Raw genomic sequence first — 11,132 nt, forward strand, 5'->3', positions numbered from 1 at the left:
TGCTCGCAACGAGATCGTGTCTAGTTCTTAGTCTTATCGGTAAATGTTTTGCATAAAAGGTTAACATGTTTCATAAAGTGCATGAATAAAATCAATACCTTTAGAATTAACAGTATACCTTAATAGACGAAGGCATTATTTTCACGACGTCATTACAAGTGCGTATTAGCGATGAATAAAAAATGTCTTTAAATGTCTTTTGAATTCTTTAATCCCGTCAATAACCAAATAACAATACATCTAACGAGAGTTATATCGATGTGCCAGTAATGAACATCAGACATTAATCTTTGAAGAATTTATTGAAAGAACAAAATAATATTTCAAACGTATGACATGAAATCGAAAAACGACTTAATTTTATTCTTTTTTCCCAGAAATCAAAACTTTTCAGTTAGGTTTCACCATCATGAGGGTTTCTTGTATGTAGGTTCCTGAGATTACGGACGGATACCATGGATAGATCCATTCTGAGGAGGCCCACGGCCCATGAAGGTGCGCTATATGGCACCATTTGAACCACCACCCTCCACCATAGATGGCGCCACAATTACCGTCACTATACTCATCGTTGTCTTGATCATACGTGGTGAAAAGCATGCCGAGAAGGTTATCTTCTCCTGTGTATTCTGTATTTACCATACTGTCACCTGAATGAACAATTCAAGAAACTTTTTTTAATTTAAACACGACGGTATTTATAACGGAAATCAGAAACATTTTATACTGGTTGTATACCGTTAAGTTACAGCAATTCATGAAAATACACATTCAATAATTGATCAGGGACAGAACATTTCATGAACATTGCTTTTTAAGGGATATTATTAGAAAGAGAGTTAAGTGGAATGGATGGTCGTGGCCATTTTTTGACTATATTAATTTCCTTTTTAAAAAAGCTCTGATTAACGATATACACATGTAGTTAAATATTCAAATTTCAAATATATTCATTTTTTTCTGTAACAAATGATGGTTTATAGCTACACCTTATTAGTTTTGGCATTAAAGAAAGTAGTTTAAGAGGACTTGGTATATATGGTCATCTACATCCTTTATTTATTTTCTTAATAAAAAAACCTCTGTTTTAACAGCAAAAAAATAAACTTACATTTACTGATTGTTTTCCTAAACAGGTATTATAACATCTAAAATTTAGAGCAAAAATATGTTTGTTGATTTGTGAACCACCCTATCTCCTCATTTTGAAATATTGACACTGGACTCAAACTCTGAAATACCTTACCTAGTGTTCCTGTCGTTGGTTCTCCTAATGTAAGTTTGTATTTGTGAGCCTCATCAGATATAGAGAAACAATCATACAGCTGGAATCTCTTTCCTTCAGTCGGTGTCTTTATTGAAACGTATAATGAAACGTTATCCTCTCGCGTCAGTTGATGAATTACGTCATTTCCTGCAATATGAATCTTAAATTAGATCATCCTTGCTTTTATTAAAATAAGATTAAGATATATTGAATGTTGCTTTGTATTTTCATTGTCTTCACATTTTTATTTGGACAAAGAGCTTGAATACAAACTAAAATAAGTTATCACCATATGGCTTCTATTCAATATTCTGGCTCATAAAAACTTTTTTTGTATTCGTATTAACTTTTTTACCAATCCAAAAAGTTTGTTTAAGGATCCCAAATCCACTCTTATATTCTACCCAGGATCGATTGAAGTTAACCAATCCATCGACGCTTCTCTGAAGGACCTAAAAACAAACATACTGTAAAAATAATGTAACAAAAAACATGTATACATTCGATGGTTATCACTTCGTCAATGTTCTCATGTTTCCAAATAGTACTAGTCGTAAAGCCAAAATACATTTTTTCTTATGGTTAATTCAAGAGGAGAAATAAAGTTAGAAAACAAATTGAAACGGAGCGCAAATCAATTTGCGTATACATATACTTTTGATCGTTATCGTGTGTGTCTGTCCTTTTAATAGTTTATTTGGACTCATTGCTTTGTAACAATCAGTCGGGGTATTGGTTGTATGTGTTAATTAACTGAAAATTAAAATAAACATTACTGATACTTTTAAATAAAGAAACGGAAGTCACTTTTTCACCCATTGCTAAAATTTACTTTTCATGGAAAGCGTCTGAATGGTATTGTAGTTTTTTTTCTTAAATATCCCAAGACCATAGTGTTTTGGTAAATACCATTTGTAGGGATATTCCTTTTTTATATCAAATCAACAGAAATATAGGAAAACAGTTCCTTTCGCTATCCTGTTATAAATGTTGCCGTTCCTTTTTTATTGACTTCATATAATAATAATAAAACAAGGATGACTCTGTTCAAGACAAACCCCCAAAATGTACTTTGCCAACCTTTATTTTTCAACATTGTAAGAAATAAGTTGTAATATATAAAACAGTGTTGTTCTGTATGTTCTAAAGGGTCATAATTCTGTATACAGTAAAATATCGCCACGTTGTCATTTCGCCCCTATCGCTCTTGTCAGCGGGTGCATAACAATTTTGACAAGTTCGAAGAAATATTGAAATACTGTGTTAATTAGGAGAATTAATCATGTTTCATTAATTTTTTTAATTTATTTTATTATAGATGGACGAAACTGGTTGCAAGTGTTAAAGAGCTAAATAAAGCAAAGTGCGAATGCAAACATAATCTTAAATAAAGTGACTAGTGAACTGTTACTGACCGTCCAACCTCCACCCTGGGTTTGCATATCACAGAATGCGTTTACACACCGGTGATTCGCATCATGCCTATCCCAAGGGCAAATGGTGAAAACACCTGAGGCAGTGCACCCTCCTTCATACAGCTCTTGGCAGTTTTTTGGATTCGCTGTCAAAATAGTGTAAAATGGGTTAAGGAATATTTGTTATGCATAATTAATTGTACTGTATAAAGGAAAACATTCGCCTCCGTTTTATTTCGGCCCTTTTCGCCCTAGTTGTCAGCGGGCAAATTTAGGTTTCACTACAGTATTTCACTGAAGGGTTACGTCAAAACATGGCTGAGGCAAAATAATCCCCGAACTTTCCTTTGAATTTGGGGGGTTTCCGCTTGAGACAGGAGCTGATTTTTTTTTATGAGATGAAAAACAATGTGTAAGAGGTCTAACTATCCCAGTGTTGTAATAATGCGAGGTCATTTGAGTTTTTGATGCGTGTAGTTTCCGGAGGGGTGTTACAGATTTTCGAGCGGAATTAACTAAAATTTATATTTACTGTAAGACAAAGACTAAAACAATATTTTTACATTGTTTTTACATATTTAATATAGTTTGAATCAATACATATAGAAAGTAATTGTCCTAGTATGGGAACTGGTAAGGTCCTCCACTGTTGTCTATTGCCACTTGGTCTTGACAAGAATGGACTGGTGAGGTCCTCCAAGGGACAATGTTCTCTACTGGCCACTTAGTCTACATAAGACGTCACCAATATTCGGCCACCATCGATGAAAGTGGTTTACACAATAGATGGAACAAGGGACCTGCGCCAACATAGTACACAAACACATTAAGTACATGACAAAAGCAACTGTGGCTTTTACACCAATACGCACCATACTTTACTTAAAGGCTATACGGTCATGAATGACACACTTAGCATAGACGCTTATTACACACAAAATACTGATATACAGTCTTAAAGAAGACTTACTTTAAAGCATGTTAGCTTTTTCACTCACAAAATATTAACTCAATTACTTAAATGCAGTGTTGCATAATACTACTTATGACTACAAAAGGAATATGACCATAATAGTCCGCCATACTTATAATAGATTCAAACACGTGTATCTAAACATAGACATTTAAATTCAAACGTAACAAATAAGCATAAAAAAGATTGGAATACTATGACTGGGTGTTTTAGAACAGTAATGAACGAAATGACGATAAAATTGACAATTAATAAACCTCACCTCAGAAAAAGCCAGTACCAGGTTCACTTCAGAGTTAGCACACAGCTATTTCAATTAACAAAATACATAGTGACTGGATGGTATGCACGAGAGAAGTATAAGAACGTCCTTCCCTCTGGACTGCCGCGTCCAAACTGATACTGCACGGACTGGCGGGTTTAAGGCCCGGTGAACTGAGGTTCAATATGGGTTTTTACAAATACGTATGCCTAAAACACTAAGGGGCTAACCACGGGATATGTGGTAAAGTTAAAATACGAAACTAAATATATACAATGATGAATTTCAATGTGACATTTACCTCCCTTTATAGAGAAGTACGAAGTACTGGAAAACCCATTAAAATTTAAAATACGGAAAGTAAACATATTTACATCAAACAACTTAGGTAGTCTGCACCCACATTGTCTTTACCTATAATTGCATGTATAGTAAACCTGTAAGGTTGCAAACTAAGCGCCCAGCGCATAAGTCTAGGGTTAGTGACCTTAGCCTTATTTAAGTACACAAGTGGGCTATGATCTGTCTCTAAAATGAACTCATGTCCATACAAATACTTCTGGAATTTCTGAATTGCCTATACAACTGCCAAGCACTCTTTCTCAACAGTTGCATACTTGCACTCTCTCTCTCTTAGCTTTCTACTAGCATAAGCAATTGGGAGTTTCTGACCCAGTTCTTCTTGTAAAAGAACTGCACCTAGACCTCTGTCTGAAGCGTCCGTCTGTAGAATGAAAGTCTCCTTGATATCAGGAAGTTTCAATATGGGACACTTAGTAAGTGAAGCTTTTAACGTCTGAAATGCTAAATTGTGAGCATCTTCCCATTTCAACTTAGTGGGTAAACCTTTTTTGGTCATGTCAGTCAATGGTGACGCGATTTGAGCAAAATTGGGCACAAATTTCCGGTAAAACCCCACTAAACCAAGGAATGACCTTAACTGTTTTTTCGTAACAGGGATAAGGGCATTACATATAGCTTCAACCTTGTCAAAGTCAGGCTTCAACTCCTCATTACACACTACATGTCCGAGACAGTCAATATTTGAATAGGCCAATGAACATTTACCTGGTTTTGCTGTCAAACCTGCTCTCCGCAATCGCTGAAAAAGCTCATCTAGTACAACAAAATGATGATCTAGAGACTTTGTGTACACCAAAATGTCATCTATGAAATTGTCTACATTCTCCATTCCATGCAAGACTTTGCGAATTTATCTTGAAAATGTGGCCGGAGCCGTAACTAACCCAAAAGGCATGACCCTGAACTGAAACAAACCCTTACCTGTTCTAAAGGCTGTTTTTGGTTTTGAATCATCTGTTAACTTAACCTGCCAGTACCCTATGATAGATCAATTTTTGAAAAGAATTTATGTCCTGCAAGTTTGGAAAACATTTCATCAGCATCTGGCATTGGCTCTGAATCAAATATGGTCTGATTATTTAACAGGCGAAAATCTATACAGAACCTGTTTGTTCCATCTTTCCTGGGCACGATAACTACTGGTGAACAATACGGGGAGTCAGACGATTCAATAATGTTCATCTTCAACATGTCACTCACCTCTTTGTTTACTGTTTCCTTTTGACATGAATCGGTTTGGCACTTGTCGTTCTAATTTCATGTTCAAGTACACTTGTGATACCAGGACGGTCTTGAAAAACATCATCAAACTTAAAAAGCAACTTCATCAATCTGTCCTTGCTCTCTAATGCTAATGATGGGTTAATGTTTACTGTGCTTACACTAACCTGTGATTGAGGATACTCATCTAACTGTCCATCTTGGTCCTCATCATCCACGCAATCAACTACTGCTGCGTTCACTAAACCAAGAACACCTGCATCTTCCGTCACTGAAGCAACATCTGAAATTGGTCTCTCAATGTACTTTTTTAAAAGATCTATATGAAAGGTTTTTGTCTTACCTTGCATATCTAACTGATAATCAACTCTGTTGACTTTCTTTGTGACCACAAAAGGTCCTTTCCACTGAAGCAATAATTTGTTATTGTCAGTCGGTAAAAGAACAAGAGCTCTATCTCCTACCTTTAGACTTCTAGTTCTAGTTTTCCTGTCATAGTGTTTCTTGTATCTGGTAGACGACTTTTCCAGACTCTCTTTCGCAAGTTCAGCCATAGACTGGAGTCTGTCCTTGAGATCTAAGACATATTGGTAGGTTGTCTTGACGTTGGGATCTTGTATGTCGTTTGTCCAAAACTCCTTCAATAGGGAAATAGGTCCACGAACTGATCTACCATATACCAACTCAAAGGGTGAGAATCCAAGACTCTCCTGTGGCACTTCTCGGTATGCAAACCGCACCGCACTCAGGTACTTGTCCCAATCTTTTGGTTTCTCGGAACAGAGTCGCTTCAACATCTACTTTAAGGTCCCGTTGAATCGTTTCACCAACCCATTACAGCTAGGATGATACGGGGTTGTTGTCCGCTGACTAAAAGACATAAGGCGACTTACCTCTGACATTAATGCGGAAGTAAACTGAGCTCCCATATCTGTCAACATTTCACGAGTATACCAATTCTCGAGAACATTTCAAATAGAAGCGATGGCTTCAGGATAGCGAGTAGCATAATCCACTAAAGTGAAAATATAGCGATTACCTTTGTCTGTGATTGGAGAAAGAGGGCCCACCAGGTCAACAGCAACTCTCTGGAACGGTTCGTCTATGAGTGGCATTCGTTCAAGAGGTACTTTCTTAATCTTACCTTTGTGAACTGTGCACTGACAAATGTCACATGACTGGCAAAATCTTCGCACATCATTCTGGATTCCTGGCCACCAGAATTCTGACGTTACTCTCGCTAAAGTACGCTGTGTTCCTAAATGACCTGCTAGTAGTGAATCATGTGCAAGTTTCATCACCTGGTTTCGGAATTTATCGGGAACAACTAACTGAGAATAACTCTTTTCCCTATCTCCCACATTAGTACTATACTGTCTAAACATAAGGTTGTTTTTCTTTAACCTACTCACTTTACCACAATAATTGGAACAAGGGACCTCAGAAAAAGCCAGTACCAGGTTCATTTCAGAGTTAGCACACAGCTATTTCAATTAACAAAATACATAGTGACTGGATGGTATGCACGAGAGAAGTATAAGAACGTCCTTCCCTCTGGACTGCCGCGTCCAAACTGATACTGCACGGACTGGCGGGTTTAAGGCCCGGTGAACTGAGGTTCAATATGGGTTTTTACAAATACGTATGCCTAAAACACTAAGGGGCTAAGCACGGGATATGTGGTAAAGTTAAAATACGAAACTAAATATATACAATGATGAATTTTAATGTGACAAGGGGGTGAAAAGGCCCGGGCTTGATTTTCAAGCACATGTGTAACTTCGAGGTAAACAAAGTCTCACGCCTTGCTGGATGCACGTGTGTATTTTGCTAGAACATTGTAAATGAAGCGTTGTTTAAAAAGATGTCAAGAGAATTTTTCCAGAAGTTCGTTTTGAATTTTAAATCTGTATGTAAAGTTGTGCAATTTTGGCAAGAATGTATAGTAGAATTTTATACTGTAGTGCAACCTTAAGACTGGGCGAATTCCAATGTTTCATATTATCTCTCTTAAAACACAACTGTGTCTATGCAAATTGAAGACATGTGAAATAGGTTGCAAATGTAGAAAGGCGAAAATTACACAGGGCGAAAATAACCCAGTATACAGTATTACATATACATGTATGTTCAACTACATGTTTCAATACTTTATTAATATACTCTTCAGAACATGTAGATTTGAGATAATTTCCTTTCAACATAGTTCACCATTTTCTTACCATTGTTTATGCTCAGGTAGAAAGTTACTCTCCTTAGGATTTTTCTTTCGTTGTGTAGCTTTCGTTAACGATTGGTTGTAATGGTAAGTTTTAAAGGTTAAATCTCTTGCTTTGTAAAACATTAAAACAACTTATTTGTTTGTTTATATTGTAAGTTGGAATAGTTAATTTGTATTCTGCGTTAAAAATAATTATGTTTTTCCTATATACCTGTATTACACATATAGCTATTTTTTCTTCAAAATATCTTATGTATTTTAGGAGTTTTTTCATATAGTGTTGAAAGGTATATAGAGTATGTACGTACAAAAAGAAGTTTTTGTGACCTTAATTTTTGTCTTCTGGTTTTGAAATTTTGCCAGCTTTGAATTTGCTTTTGTTGGATATTTAAAAAAATGAAAAGTTTATCTGATCTAACAATTTTATGCAAAATTGACCAATGTCTAGTCACGAACATGTAATGTTTGGAATTAAGCAAAGTGCAAGTCTTATGGGGATTCATAGACAATAATTAGCGTTAGTGTACTCATATTAAGAGAAAATAACTTTATATTGATGTTTCATTAATTCAATAGCTTTAATGAAATAATACACCTGAATGATATACAATTTTCTCATCTAATTTGTTATGGAGTTAATATTTTAACCATGCCATGTAACTTACATTATGATATGCTCATTATCAAAACAACGAACATTAGGAACAATATTTAACATTAACTTTTACTGATAATCAAGTTTACTCACCTAATTTGTTAAACACATAGTATCTCCATCCCGCCCCATCTCCACTCACATTGCTTACGTCACATGATTGATGGATACGGCACTTCTTTGTCAATGAATTGAAACCAAAACATGCACAACATCTGTTGCATTTGATGGCACAATCAATGAAAGGCATAGGTCCTTTTTCCACACCTAATAGGGTTCCAACAATTTTGTCAACGAAGTCAGTGTTTTCAATGTAATAACGAAAAACTTGAGATCTTGCCGCGTTCTGGTAAATCACGAACAGAAACATTGCACCTGTTAAAATGTCCTTCATTCTTAATGTTAATTTTGTCTTTCTAAGTAGATTTCAAAGTCAGAAAATGCTGTTGGTATGTTTTTCTCGTCAAAAATTGGAATTGTGGTAAGCCGGAATATTATCCCAAAAACAATGAAAAAGCAAACATTCAGTCGAAAGTAAAACTCTCTTGATGCTTGAAGAAAGATAAACAAATACACACACACATACAAAAAAGTCATATATATATATTTAGGGTATTTAAGATAGTTGCAGTCCACTTAATATAAAATCCGCCGAGGTACTATTATTTTTTATCAAATCAAAGCCGATCTAACGCTCTAACTGGCATTCTATATAAAAATAAATATTATATCATCTAAGAGTTATATATCAAAAAAGTTCTTTATATGAACGTATGCATAAAATAGACCCCGAGAAGCTGCTAATTAATTAAGCAAAAATCAATGATATTTAATCTATTTTTTATAAATCCATTTGAAATAAGATACACTGATCAAATTTGACATCTAATACACTTTTACAAGTTTTCTCAATTAAGACATCGATATCTAATTGTTGCACTTGTTAATTCATTTCTTTTTAATCAAGACAACTTTTATGTGTTTGGCCTTTTCAGGTTGATAGTAAATAGAAATATTTCGTTCCCTAACGACAGATCAGAGATAATATACGCTGGTATCGATTATTACTACATTCTATTGCTCAGAATTTTCACTTTATCTACAAAGCTAACATCAGTCTTAGTAGAAACCAGACACGAGTAAAGCAATCCCAAAGCAATATTTTTATTCAATAGCTGAAGATTAAACTACTTTATTATTGCTTTTTTGTGTAATTATTCAATGTATTAAATTACATCATTCTTTGGTTATTCATGTGAGCTACATGTTTGAACTGTACCAATTTTGCAGGGTAAAAAAAAAATAACTGTGCTTACTTAAATCAATTATCAAAGATAATATACATTTTATTGTTTATCTTTACATCTTTCTTGTAATAAATTATTGAATTAAGAATTGGTAAAAACAGAACTTAATCATTCTAAAAGTTCATCACTACGTTCGATTAAAAAAATAGCAAAATAATCATGTTTGATAATATGAGTTAGACATCATCATGGTAATATTGTACAGTCTGTGATTTTTCTTAGGTCGCTAATGGTCTATACCAATCTAGAAAGTAATAAGAAGTGGGTCAGGTTAATATCAGCTATGGAAGTATTTAAAGCGGTGTTAATCAGGATTTGTTTGTTTAAGAAACAGGGAAAAAATTACTCAATGAATGCATGTTACATGTAAACATTGTGGGATTTTTGTAAAATGCTTTTCTAAGCTTTAATATTATTTTCCATGTTCAAATTAATTTCATATTTTTTCAGCTCTTACTAGTACCTATTTCTTTCTTTTTTTTAGATAAATCAAATTAACAGAGCGTTTCATATTTTAGTTCTCTAACATTATTACATATATATTATCTGAGCCGAAGTCTCAAGTAAACTTTCCTGATCTAGATTCTTCTGTTGTCTGTCGTTATCTTTGGCGCTATTGGCGTTGTAAACTTTTAACATTTTCGTCTTTTTCTCCGGAACCACTTGGCCAATTACAACCTAACTTGGCACAAATTATCATTTGCTGAAAGGCAATTAAGTTTCTTCAAACGATGGTCACGCACTCTGTAAGGGGAGGGGGGGGGGTAATTTAGAAAATTAAAAACAATATTTGGGTATTTTTCAAAAATCTTCCGAAAAACTATTTGGTCAGAAAAGTTCACATTTGTGTTGAACCAATAGCATGTACATGTATATCACACTTAAAGTAATATTTTGCTAAAAATTAAAGTGGATAATGTTTAGAAAATGTATATGAAAATTATTTCAAAGAGATTTATAAACAATTTGACTTGAATAGTCACCCGCCATTCTGTAAAAGTTTATCATATATGTTTAACTTCAAATTGTATTAAAATTATACAGAGCTTATAATCTGCTGATATTTATTGTAAAGCAATACATTTATTCATGCAAATCTAAATCCGTCCAAAAACTTGACTCATTGTAGTTTAAGTAAAATATATTCAAAATTTATGATGTAAAAAGCCCTGCAAATCTCTAAGAACCAGTGTGCGCGGGAAAAAGAACGAGCAAAACCTACAGTTCATCAAACAAAATTTTTTGTCTACGTCCCATAATGCTCTTTAATGTTTTCACCCGTGGTGCTATGCCAAAAATGGCTGACTTTTAACTCATAATTTACGGTGACTTAAAGTTTGAAGACACGTTTTGAGTACCGCATACGAGACTCAAAAGATTTGTTACATGCTTCCATATCTTCGTTTTGAGTCGAGAAACGTAAACAAAGACGAACAAAGTCATGGATG

At 34.5% G+C, this 11,132-nt stretch overlaps 1 protein-coding gene and 1 long non-coding RNA gene across 2 annotated transcripts; both read right to left on the minus strand.

Annotated features, from left to right (window-relative positions):
* Positions 1-291: 291 nt before the first annotated feature.
* Positions 292-9,058, minus strand: LOC128172123 (ficolin-3-like). Its single transcript, XM_052837889.1, has 5 exons — positions 8,471-9,058; positions 2,683-2,828; positions 1,623-1,719; positions 1,247-1,414; positions 292-650 (listed from the first exon to the last, which is right to left on the minus strand). Exons 1-5 carry the CDS (start codon positions 8,769-8,771, stop codon positions 391-393), a joined length of 972 nt encoding a protein of 323 aa, XP_052693849.1. The 5' UTR covers positions 8,772-9,058; the 3' UTR covers positions 292-390.
* LOC128172141 (uncharacterized) lies at positions 3,250-4,233 on the minus strand. The gene is made up of 2 exons (XR_008242198.1): positions 3,918-4,233; positions 3,250-3,482 (listed from the first exon to the last, which is right to left on the minus strand). It is a non-coding gene; the product is annotated as an uncharacterized LOC128172141 (long non-coding RNA).
* Positions 9,059-11,132: the final 2,074 nt, after the last annotated feature.

This window comes from Crassostrea angulata, chromosome 2 (genome assembly GCF_025612915.1).
Source record: "Crassostrea angulata isolate pt1a10 chromosome 2, ASM2561291v2, whole genome shotgun sequence".
NCBI classification, from domain to species: Eukaryota; Metazoa; Mollusca; class Bivalvia; order Ostreida; family Ostreidae; genus Magallana; species Magallana angulata.

What these genes read in the sequence shown, in the direction of transcription:
- LOC128172123 (XM_052837889.1), bottom strand. Translation starts at nt 8,771, where the DNA reads ATGAAGGACATTTTAACAGGTGCAATGTTTCTGTTCGTGATTTACCAG. An exon ending in CCCAGGGTGGAGGTTGGACG is followed by an intron (nt 1,720 to 2,682) that starts GTCAGTAACAGT and finishes GTTTGTTTTTAG; the next exon opens with GTCCTTCAGAGAAGCGTCGA. An exon ending in TAAACAAACTTTTTGGATTG is followed by an intron (nt 1,415 to 1,622) that starts GTAAAAAAGTTA and finishes TTCATATTGCAG; the next exon opens with GAAATGACGTAATTCATCAA.